This window comes from Hirundo rustica, chromosome 3, assembly GCF_015227805.2.
Source record: "Hirundo rustica isolate bHirRus1 chromosome 3, bHirRus1.pri.v3, whole genome shotgun sequence".
NCBI classification, from domain to species: Eukaryota; Metazoa; Chordata; class Aves; order Passeriformes; family Hirundinidae; genus Hirundo; species Hirundo rustica.
In genome coordinates, this window is record NC_053452.1 from 105,969,165 (window position 1) to 105,981,741 (window position 12,577).

Here is a 12,577-nt window from a genome sequence, read left to right on the forward strand (position 1 = left end):
TTCTTGCACTATTTCAGACGAGGAACAAGAGTGTGATGCTCCTTTTTATGATTCCAGACATCCTTTGAAAGTCTTTGTTCAAGACATCTTCCCCTTAGGGGATCTGGTCTGTGAGGCTAAAGCCAAGGAGGCAGTGCACCTGAAAGCTGTCATTGCTTGAATACCTGTGGTTTATTCTAGGCCTGCCCGTACAGCTTCTTAATTATCAGGAGGTGACACAACGGGTTGCACCATTCCTGTCTTCTTTCCCACCCTTGTGAAAATCCTTTCAAGTCGCAAATAAATGTCTTCCAGCCTCCTTGCACTGTATTTTCCTCCTTCTTGCATGTTGAGCTTTAGGTATTATCCAGATGCTGCTCAACCAAGATTCCTTGATACTGTGACTATCAATAACAGCAATAATAATGGTTATCCATGTGGAACTGCAAATGTGCACAGCACTTCATGTAAATAAAAGTGGGTTTTCTTAAACAGCTGTGACTTCAACAGTATTGTCCCATTTCTAAACAAGAACTGATTTGGTTCACCCCCTTGATGTATGTCTCCTTATAGATATACACACATAGACTCTCTAGATGTATGTATAGGTATAGATGCATGATCGCTTGCACCAGAATGCTGGTATTTCAAGGCTTTTATATCCTGTTGGGCTTCTTGCCATTAACCTTTGAAAGGGTTTATATTATTTGAGAAGAATTGATATGGACAAAAATACATTATCTTGGAAATCTGTATTCTTAAAACTGTACTGTGGTAAATAATAATTATAATTATTATTGTTATTATCATCATCATCATCATTATTATTATTGGTGGTGGTGGTAGTAGTAGTAGCAGTAGTAGTAGTCTCCATAAGAACAGAATTGTAAGGGTTACAGAGGGGTGAATCTCAGAGGTAAGGCTGTAAAAAGTTTTTGGAAGGTGACCTGAAAACCTATCTGCTCTTAGCTTCATTGCAGAAGCAAAGCTTTAAGACAGACCTTGCAGCAGCTAAAAATGCAGGCCTGATTTTATATGATTTAAAATCTCATTTCAGTGCAGTTCCTTTGTGAGTTGCTGGATTGCTTTCAAACTCAGTACTAAAAATAAAATTCAATAGGATATGCCTAGGGACAACAGGGGAAAATGACCGCACCAAGTTGTTGCACACCTGTCTCTTCTGTATTATGTCAAGTATTGCTGCTGTTGCTGCCATCCTTCCCAACTCTTCCCTTTGACTTTGGGGTCCATTCCATTCCCTTACCTCTTCTCCCTTTTGGGAAGTATCAGTTCTCTGATATGCCCGACTACAGCCATTTTCCTTCTCTTTCTGCAGTTTCCTTTCTGCAGTACCAGGCTATAACAGCTCCATATGTAGAGGAATTTTAGGAGGACACATTACATAAGTATATGAGACAGTCAGATATTTCAGGCACAAGTGTTTTTTCTGCAGTTCTATCTGTATATTCATGAGATGGTTGTCTCAGACTTTAGTGACTCGTGTTTCAAAGCCCTTTTTGGCTGGAGATGGCACTTAATGATGCTTCGATAGTCCTGTTCTTTTGGGAAATTTGCACTGAGGACTTCACAACACAGCAGGCATAGCATTCAAGTTAATACTCTGAACCTTGGGAACTAAATCTCACTGGGAAAATAAAGTCTCTTGCAGAAATGAAAAGAAGTTCTATGATCTTTACTGGGGGGAAGGAAAAAAAAAAAAAAGAAGGTTAAAAAAAAAGAAAAAAAAAAAAAAGAAAAAAAAAAGGAAATGTCCCAGTGTATCCTCCATTTGATATGTCCCCAGATTCCTGGAGTGATAACATGGTGTCAAGAAAAGGGAAGCTGTAATTAGGCCAGGACATAGCCACAATACAGCAGGATCCTGATAGCCCTGTGCTGTCGCTGACCTTGGGGTAGTGGAAGACTGTGCCAATCTTAAAATAAATAAAGTGTTCCAGTGCTGCTGCTGAGTTAAGGAAGATCAAAGAGAAATTACATTTAATCGGTGATAGTTGTGGCATTAAGCACTAGCAATACTAATTGTTTTGATGAGAATTCTCCCTGAAGATGGTTTTTTTTATTAGCACTGAGTAATAGCTGAGCTGCTAGTGTATTGACCTATAGCACTACCACAGCTCAATTAAGTTTCTTATTGTCCAAATCTAATCAGAGAAAAGCTGGGATTGAAAATCGATTCATTTCCTGCTAGTTAATGACTAATTCCCCACAAATGTGAATATAAAGATTAACTTTTCAGGTTGAATGTTTTTTTAGAGGTAGACTGCCAGATGGGTGTTTGTGAAGAAGAAGCATAGCTCCTCTTTTCCCATCCATCTTCCTCCAATCTCTTGGCATATTCTTTCTTTTTAGAGTCTTCTCTTATCTTAGCCTGTGGTTTGTGCTTGATCTCTGGTCTTTTAACCCATGTCTTACACAATTGAAAGGAACTGGTATTGGTAATTCATGGTCAGATCCTAAATTCTCAAATATTTCTTCTCCATATTCTACAAATTAGCATTTCAGTGGTGGTTAAGAAACCTGCAAGACAGAGCAGCTTAATCCTTAACCATAATATAAAGGGCTAATCACAATCTTTGAGGTCTGGGTGAAGCACACTCTTTGCTGATCCCACTTCAGCCTGTACAAGCTGTGAATCTTCCAGGTGAGCAGAAGTTACATTTCTTGTCTCATTTAAATATTTTTTCTTTATGTAAAGAACTGACAGCTGTTTATAAACCTCCCCACGTGTGTCTGCATGCAAACATATTCACAGCACTAAAGTTACTGAGCAGAGGCATGAGCAAACATCTGTGAGGTTTGGCAGCTCTCCCCAGTTCTTGACTTCAGCTCTGTAACTTCCACCGCTGCAACATCTGAAATCGTTACAAATCTTTTTTTGTATTTATCCTCCTAGTGGTGGATCCGAGGTGAGGATAGCTCACAGATTTACACATGAGGAAAACTGAGACCTGGATCTCGAGACATTTAGATTTTGGTCTTTGGCTGTCCACAGGATTATCCTCTCCAGAGGCTCACCCTGTGGTTTAGCTGCTGCTAGACCTACAGACTCTCAGCTGTAGTTGGTGCCTTCTCCTTGGGACCCTCTGGCTGGCTGAAGCCAGCTGGCTGGCAGATTTCTACCTTAGGTGGGATATTTTTCCCTTATACTGCAGATGTGCTGGAGAATGCAGCAGACACATCTCTTCCAGAACAAGGACAGATGTGTGGCTGTGTCTTTGGGCTGATCTGGTTCTGCCCTTGTTACATGAGTTTTCATTTTAACAAAGAGGTGGTGGCAGGGACAGGCTGCAGCCCTGCAGGTCACCCTGGTACCAGAGTGGCACAGCCTTCCCAACTGGTCCTGACAGTCAAGCCTGGATACCTCTTCCCTTTCTCATGCCTAAACACATGACGCACAAGAGTACAGTTCATTGTAGTAAATTTCAATATTTTTTTCCTAAAGGAGACAACTAAAAAGTAATTTTCTTTTCTTATCAACTCCTGTGTTTGTGCTGCTGGCAGGAATCCAGAACTTCATCTTTGAAAATTAGCAAGGAGCAGCCTGATCCCCATCATCATAGGCATCCTCCCCAGTTCCCTCGGTTCTAAGGAGCTGTAAGACCAGGCTAGACCAGCAGCTGTCAGCATCTGGGTTTTCAACTTTAAGAGGTTTGCTATTAAAAAAATACCTGTCTGAGCTTCCAAAAGCAGCCAAACTTTCTGGTTCTCAAAGTCCTCATGTTCTTCACTTACAAAGTTAACATGGATGCCTATCAGACTTACAAAATAAAACACGAATAAAGCAGAAAATAAGGGTAAGTAACTACTTCCCAAAGCATAACAACATCAAATGTTTAAGGTTTTTCCCAAGAGAGGCAACTGCTTGGTTTGTTTTTATGTGCTGGCCCTTGACAATGCTCATTCTGCTCTTCGCACCGGCGGTGCCCCCTCATTCCCCTCCTCTGCTTCAGCTCTCAGCAGAGCTGGTAGTGCTGAGCCCCAGATGGGACGTCTCCTCTGACAGGGGAATCAGCAGCTGCTTCTTCCATCTTCTCCAAGCCTGGGATACAGAAGCCCTGTGCCGTCCCCTGCTTTCCCACCTCCTGTTCTGTGCTCCAGCTCCCACCCTGGCTCTGGAAGCTGTGACCTTACATCAGTAACCAAGTTGTCAACTGGGCATGTGTGGACAGCGTGCCCCAATTTCTGTACACTAGTGTTATTCTAGTTTTCTCTATTTTATTGCAGAATTTCCCTTTTAATAGAAATGCATCTCAATATCCCATGATAAAGCATCACATGGAAAGCAGAGCACTACTCAGGCCAGTCTATAAGTTCGCTCCACTGCATCCTATTAAGAATGGAGAGACCTTTTCTTTCCTAAGCCCTCCCTGTCACTGGGGAATTTGGGGAAGTCAATTTAGATTTTTTTTTCTTTATGTTTTTTAGGCACATGCTAAAATTTTAGCCATATGCTTTAGCATATGCTTTGTGCTTTTGCAATAATTCCCTCCCAAAGGTGATCTGAATTAATTGATCGCTGAGTTGCCTGTGAGCAGCATCACTTCAAAGAGCCTAAAGCAGCTGTAGACAGGCAGATAAATATTTCCAGGTATTTGATCAGTTTCCCCAAGAGTTATGTACATTTGTAGGGATTATTCACTAGATATTCTGATTCCAGGACTGATTGAATGCCCCCCATATACCAGAAAGGTCTCCAGAAACACAGTGGGAGCTAAGAATCTGCAAGACAATCCTCATACAAAATTTAGAAGCAGATTAAGGGGGTTTTTTTAATCTTCCTTTTTCTTTTCTTAATTGGCAGTTGACTGTAGAGATAATACTTTGTTCATACCCCAGCATGTTGATCTAACTGGTTAGAAAATACACAGACCAAGCAAGAGATGAATCCTAGAATGATTTGGGTTGAAAAGGACCTTCAAGATCATCTAGTTCCAGCCTCCTGGGATGGGAATGGACACCTTCCTCTAGACCAGGGAGACCTTTCTCTAGATGAGACTAGAGAATCAGAAACAAAGGAATGAACAGTGTTGGGTCACCCATGGAAATGGTGCATGGAGTACCCTTTTGCGTGGCAGATTGCAGTAGAAGGGAACTCGTTGCTGTCATATGTAGATTGATCACCTGGTCAAGGGTTTACAGGGAACACTGAAAACTGAAGGTGAATCTGAAAATCCCAGATGTGGGGTTTTTTTACTTTTTTCTGAAGTATTCACTGAGGTCATGCGAGAGGCAGACTAAACCACCCTTCTCATACTCCTTTCTGACAAAAATTTGATGTTTGTCTTTCAGAGATCCCTGTCTCCCAATTGCCACTTGGCTTAGGCTGCTCTGAAAGTAGTTAAAGCCTTTGCCTTTATACTTTGCTAAGACCTCACTGTGCTTTAATAGTCAAAAAAAAAACGTTTTACCAGAGCTGGTATCTTTTGCTTTGTAATTGTTTTAGTTTTCTTTACTTCATGTCTTATTTATGAATAGTTTCAAAACAGGCCAATGGAAAACTTCAAGTAGGTTTTTAAACAAGTTTTGACAATGCTTTTGAGTTGTTCTGAGCTAAAAATAATACAAATCAGCAGGTACAGTCTGGAGAACTGTGCCTTCAGTCCCTAAAGGACCTTTTACTGCATTTGCTCCATACAGGAAGACAAAGAGAAAAAAAAAAAAAATAAAAGGGTATTAGTTCCACATAATGCTGTAAAGACTTAGCTGAGCAGTGCCACTGTCTTCTTTACTTCAGAAAAGAAAAAAATAATGGTCTTGTGTGTGATAAAAAAAATTAGAAGGATGTTTTTCTCACTCATTGCATGAGGCTTAGTGGTGTGACCAGCACAGAGGCAGGCAGAGTTTGCTGATGCTGCTCCAGCGCAAGACTGAAAAATATGTTCCAGAACAACTTAAAAATGGTCTTCAGCATCTCCAGCCACTGAGCCAACCTAATTCTCCACTTTGTTCTTGGACTCTTACATGTATTTGGGTGTCAGACACTTCTTCACCTTTTGTGTGGGCATGCTTTTTCATTGTACTTTTGTTCTTTGGTCTCACCAGTATGTTTGCACCATTCCTGTATTTTGGTTTTCTGGGCAGTGAAAAGAACAGCTCCAGCTCCCTCCAGGTATTTACCTTTCTTTTATAGAGACTGTAGAGTGATAGTCACAGAAACAGAGATCAGGCAGCATCCTCAGCAGCAGTCTGCTCTGAGCAAAAATACTTGTAGGACTGTGAAATTTTGAAGTGTTTTGTTCTGTTACACATACGTCACAGGATAGTCATCTGCACAGATTTCAAAAGCAAAATATTTCTCCTTTCAGCTTGGAACAGACAGCAGACCCTCAAGAATAAATGTGGGGAGGGATATGGAATTCATGGTGGAGCACAGGCCATGAGAGCCATTTCTTAACCTCTCAGCAGTGAAGTGGAGAAATGCACATTCATCTACACATACACATAAAATTAAATATCACCTACGTTAACATGTGGAGCTGGTACAGGAATTGGAGGGTGAGGTAGATCATGGAGAAGAGGAAGTGATGAGGAACCTGAAAATAACGTTCTGGTTTCGGATAATATTTGCAAACTGTTCTGATCCTGAATGCCGGGATGTGAGCTCAAGGAGCCTTTCCTTGGAGGGAACACTCCTTGCTTTTGACAAAAGGTCGAGGTTGTCACTAGAAGAGCAATTGCGCAAGGTCTGGTAACTGCAGTCACTGAAATCCTGAATTATACCAGAGAACCCAAATATCTTTGTTGATGAGCCCAATCCTGATCCTGTTTAAAGGCCAGGAAGCAGAAAGTTCAGAAGGAGCTGCAGTAGTACCTCGACTGTTCCATCAGTTTTGATTATCAGAACAGAAACAGGTTGAGTACAGGCACCGAAGTTACATTTTCAGCAGGAGACAATACCAAATGCTCTTTCAGGGAAAACAGAAAGTTGAAAAGAAACGTTCATGTTGGGACCCCTATGGCAACACAGCAGTAGCTCCTGACACGACCACATAGTGCAAGCAGGTGGCTGAGCTCTAAGTTTTGCATTTTTAAGGCATGACACAGCTCTGGATGGGGAAATGGAAAATTTCAAAATGCAGCTCCACTTCAGCTGCCACTGCAGACTTTCCTTCAAACTTACATTATAAATGCAGTACTTAATAAGAACTGGAATTTTAGAAAGAACAAAATAAGATGGCTCTCACATGGGCAGTAATGCATGTTTGTATTTTAGGAGCACAAAAATTTCCGTGAAATTGTGCTGGGAATATAATAACAAACATTGTGTGTGTATGGTCCCTGCACTGCAATAGGACTTCAGCACTGGTTTAAAAGCCCCTTTCTTTAGGGTTGTGTTTTTTTGAGTCTGGCCAACAGAAAGAAAAACTACCTGCTCAAATGTCTTAAACCATACACTTCCTGAGGGGAAATATATCAGCTGAAAACCTACATGTTATGGTCATTTAAAATACTCTGTTAAACTACAGTCAATTGCAGTGTTCACTGAAGGATATTAGCATATGAAACATGAAAAGCATTGCACTGTATTGCTTAATTGAATCTGTGTTTTCATCTTGTGTACTTGAATGTTGGTTGGTAGAAGAGAACACATGTTCATGTGGGTTTTTTATGTTACGTGTAGATTTTTTTTTTTTTTTAAATAAATGAAGTTATATAACAACAATCTCACACATATATTGGGTTGCAACATGTCATGGGCTGGTTAAACTTCTCTTAGAATGCACCCTGGCTTCCGTATTTCAGTCAGAGAATATTACATATGATCTGCCATTTATACCCAACTTCATTTTAGTTAGTTTAGCTAGTTAATTTAGCTTTCAAGTAGCATTATATATATTTGTATTATAGCTTGTGAAAACCTGGGAGACTTTTGTAGAAATAAATTTTTAATAACAATTCCAGTGTAACTGTCAGGGAACCTTACATTGTAGATCCTCAGTTTTCCAAAAAGCTCACCAGCCATTCTTCATAAAAGCCTCACTTTGGGTGATTTTCAGTCAGGTATACAGCTCTCTTCTTTGCATTAAAACAGTTCTATATATTATTTTATTTTGCAGTTCTTTCCATATGGAGATGCTTCCAAGTTTGCCCAGCATGCCTTCCGAACCTTTGATAAAAACGGAGATGGGACCATTGACTTCAGAGAGTTCATTTGTGCCCTGTCCATCACCTCACGAGGCAGTTTTGAGCAAAAGCTGAACTGGGCCTTCAACATGTACGACTTGGATGGTGATGGTAAAATTACAAGAGTGGAAATGCTGGAAATTATAGAGGTGAGATCAAAATGACACTCAAAAATGTCACAATATTAATAAAATTTGATTCCTTGTTCACACAGACTTTAGATTTTAGGCGTGGGCGCACTGGAGGCTGTATAGTACATTAAATGGACATTACACACATTAATCCTGCACTGACTGGTGCCCAAGTGATACAGGCACACTAACTTGGTTGTTAATAGATGTAATCTTGGAGAATTACAGAGAGTACATATGTGCGTATAAGCTTTTAAGTATCCTGAGGTTTTTTTTTTCCTTGATGAATGGATTAAGCACAAGAACAGCACAGCACAGGATTTACAAAGTCCATCTCAAAGTCACTTGACACCCATGAAATTATTGGACTGTAGCTCAAGTAGCTGAAGCCTTACTGGAGATTAACTTCAGATGATTACAGAAATTTACAGGGATAACAACACGCTATTTTAAGTGAGCTCTCACAGATGGGCTTTAAGATGACCACAATATGTAAGAGGAAGGATGAAGTTTACCACCTTCGTCATCTGCCGGCAACTTGCCGCAGTAGTTAATACCAGATTGTGCCCACGTGTACACACAGAAATCTATTTAAGGGTGGTGACTTTTAAAAGTAATTATTCAGAATTTATGTGAAATATTTCAACTAAACAATTGATTCAGAGAGTAAAGTTACAAGAGTTTTGCACTGTGAAACAGGAAGCCAAAGAAATTCATTTCAGGATGCAAAATGTAACCATCAAAATAAGCCTACATCTAAAGAAAGTAAAATATATTCTTCCTTGTTTTAAGCATTTGGACTTTGGATTCCAAGGAAAAAAAAAATTAAAACAATCTTTAGAGAAATTTGCCATCATTTTATTGTTAAATAAAACACATTTCCAGAATTTGATCACATCAAAAAATAAAATTAAATTTCATGTTGAATTTTGCATTTGGTTTCTTTCCAAAGGCCATCTACAAAATGGTGGGCACTGTCATAATGATGAAAATGAATGAGGATGGTCTGACGCCTGAGCAACGGGTAGACAAGATCTTCAGTAAGATGGATAAGAACAAAGACGATCAGATCACACTGGATGAATTCAAAGAAGCTGCAAAGAGTGATCCGTCCATTGTATTACTCCTGCAGTGTGACATTCAAAAATGAGCTTGTGTACGATGCGTCATAGACTGCACAGAAGTTTAATGTTCCATTCAGTTTGCAGCTATTTCCACACACACAAAAATTTGCTTGGACTACCTATAAATGGACTTGCTTCTTGTGTTTGAAACACTTGTGTGCATGAGAATGTCATTTGCTAAAGAATTTTAAAAGTATATATTATAAAAATAAACTGCCACAACGTGATGTGTGCAATGTCATTTCACAACAACCCTCTTCCTCTGAAGCCTGTGCAGCAGGCCTGTGCTGCAGTGAATTATATTATTTATTGTTCCTGTTTTACTGATGCTAGCTCTGTGTCTCCTAGACTGAGTAATGTTAGTGACACTGAATTCCCATGGTAATGTTAACTGTTTATTATAAATCATGTCACCATTCTGCTGTAAAGTAGTACTGGACAGACAGAAGGGAAGAGCTCCTGGGCTCCCAAGTCTGATCCACACGTGCTTGTATTGTCAGTGGATATAAATGTACTTCATTTGCATGCCTTTTAGGTTTGCCTTAATTCTTACCTCATTTGCATCCCTTCAATCTGGAAAGAGCTATGTCAGAGGAATGCAGTATATTTAAAAAAAAAAAAGAAAATCCTGCTAAAATTAACCCTTTAATTAAGAATATATATATAAATATATATATATAATGTTTAAAATATTGTTTTATTGCAAGTTTAAAGGTTTTATTGGAAGTGTATTGATCTTTGCCAGAATTTTCAAAAGCTTCCACAGAGGTTGCAATATATATGTCCCAAAATAAATTTATAACATTTGACCTTTTCCCCTAATTCTTATTTCATGTCTTCAGCATGGTAATAAACAAAAAAAAAAAGTTCAATCTCTTTAATTATCTGTCACTGTACACTAGGAAATATGTATTTCATTATTGAAGCATGAAAAAAACTACTTTGCACTCACTAGAAGAGTCATATTATACAAAACCAAAAGTTGTAGTTCTTGTATTTAGGGATGGAGCAGCTGTTGATGCTCTAAGATGCTACTGCTAAGATTTACCAGCACAGCTACTAGACCTGTGCTGCTTTTTAAGCTGTGTAAGTGAAATACAATTTATTTGCTCGGCCTAAACCTGTTTTTTAATGTTTTTCCCTCCTAAAGTAAGAGACTTTCCTCTTACCATCTAACACTTAACTACTCTGTGTTTAATATAAACAGACATGTTAAAATCACTACTGATAAATTAACCATGAAGTATGATGACAAAGGAGGGATAGTGAGGAGAACCAACCTCCTCTCTAATTCTATGTGCACAAATCAAGTTTCTCTCTGTCCTGTGACAAATTCTGCACAGCCTTGGGAAAGAATGAAAGGCTATCAAACTGCAGATATTGCAGATGAAAACCTTCCTATGCCCCATTTCCCTGATGCTTTAAACAGTTGGTTGCTTGCTGGATTAAAAGAAAAAAAAAAAAAAAACCCAAACAAAAAAAACCCGCAATCTGAAGATCTTACAATTGCATGTTTGATATTTCTTCCTTACCTTATGAAGAAATGGGACCGTACTTTTAATAGTTAAAAATCAAACAATAAAACATGACACAAACCAAATAATTCTCTGTAGTTTCAAATTTAAAAAGCGAAGCTCATCTTAAAATTAAACAGAAAAGACAACAGTAACAAAAACCAGTTTTACACAGCTTGCTAAGAATTGTTGGGAGGGATCACAGAATTGATTGCTGTCACAACCACAGCCATCCTCTCATTTTTCATTTGCTTTGTATTCCAAACAGCAAAAGCAGAAATATCAACATATTTTCTCATATCAGAATTTTACTTACACTACACAGGCAATAGTCCTAGCAAATTAGAGGGGTATACTTCATGCATTTGGCTTTTTAGCTTAAATCACACATTCTAGAAATTACATTTTTTGAGAATTATATGTCTGTGTTGAATACTTCTCAGATTTTATGCCACTGGTTTACATACATGAGAAGCAATCTCTCATTCTATATTTCCCTGCACCTTGAATTTATGTAGCTAGACAGATTCCATTTACTTTAGTGCAGCATTAAACAATGCACTGCCATCCAAAATGGCCAACAACTCAAACACAGTCAAACTCAAAAATGTAACAGCAACACTCCAATCTTCCCTCTAGGTAGCCTCTACAGTAAACTCTGTACTTAAAGAGCCAAGAATATGATAGTTTCGAGATCTTACTACGATCACTGCAAAAATAAGTGCATCCATGCAACGGCTTCCATAATTGCTTATTCAGAATCAATTCTCCACCATGAAAATATGCTTATAATAATTATACAGTTAGAAACACATCTTCAAGTACAGGTGTAGGTTAGAATAAATACAATGTACTGGCTTTGATGAAAGGCCAGAATTGTTGCCACCTCCTCCATATTTCAAGGAAGTCTATAAAAAATTTGGGACAAAGCTGAAGTGTTAGGAATGCACTCAGTAGGAATGCACTAATTTTCCTTAAGCTCTTTTCTCCACACAACTCATTACAGAAGACTAATGAAGATAAATGCTTTAGTAAATGCTTTTACTCTTTCCCTCTTTCCTGCCTCTGCCCACTTGCCTTTTTTTTTTTTTTTGTGTGTGTGGGATGTGTGTGTGTGTGTGTGTATGCTGAAGAAAATCAGGAGGAAATAATGCAATGCCATTCTATCTCATACTGCAGAAGGGTCTAAAACATACTCCAATTTCATCATAAAAATGAGTCAAGCTAAACATGTGGCTCATGATCATGTCCAAGAATCACAGAATGGTTTGGGTTGAAAGGGACCTTAAAGATGATTCAGTTCCAGCAACCTCCAGGGACATCTTCCATTAAAACAGGTTGCCCAGGGCCCCATCCAGCCTGATCTTGAGCACTTCCAGAGATAGGATGTCCACAACTTCTCTGGGCAAACCTATTCCAGTGCCTCATCACCCTCACAATAGAGAATTTATTCCTAATATCTAATTTAAATCTGCCAGTTTAAAGCTGCTCCCACTCCTCCTGTCACCACATGCCCGTGTAAAAAGTCCCTCTCCAGTTTTCTTGTAACCACTTTAAGTACTGGAAGGTGCTATGAGGTCTTTCTGGAGCCTTCTCCAGGCTCAACAGACCCAGAGGATCTCTGGCCTCTGAGCATCTTTGTGGCCCTCTGATCCTGCTCCAACAGGTCCATGCTCTTCCAACG

General features: G+C 39.1%; 1 protein-coding gene across 1 annotated transcript in view; it reads left to right on the forward strand.

Annotated features, from left to right (window-relative positions):
- VSNL1 (visinin like 1) overlaps nt 1-10,251 on the forward strand; it is an 86,163-nt gene extending 75,912 nt beyond the window's left edge. Inside the window, exons 3-4 of the mRNA XM_040059594.1 lie at nt 8,058-8,273; nt 9,208-10,251. Coding sequence (XP_039915528.1) covers nt 8,058-8,273; nt 9,208-9,405 — 414 coding nt within the window. The 3' untranslated portion in view covers nt 9,406-10,251. The remainder of the gene's footprint in view (nt 1-8,057; nt 8,274-9,207) is intronic.
- Nucleotides 10,252-12,577: the final 2,326 nt, after the last annotated feature.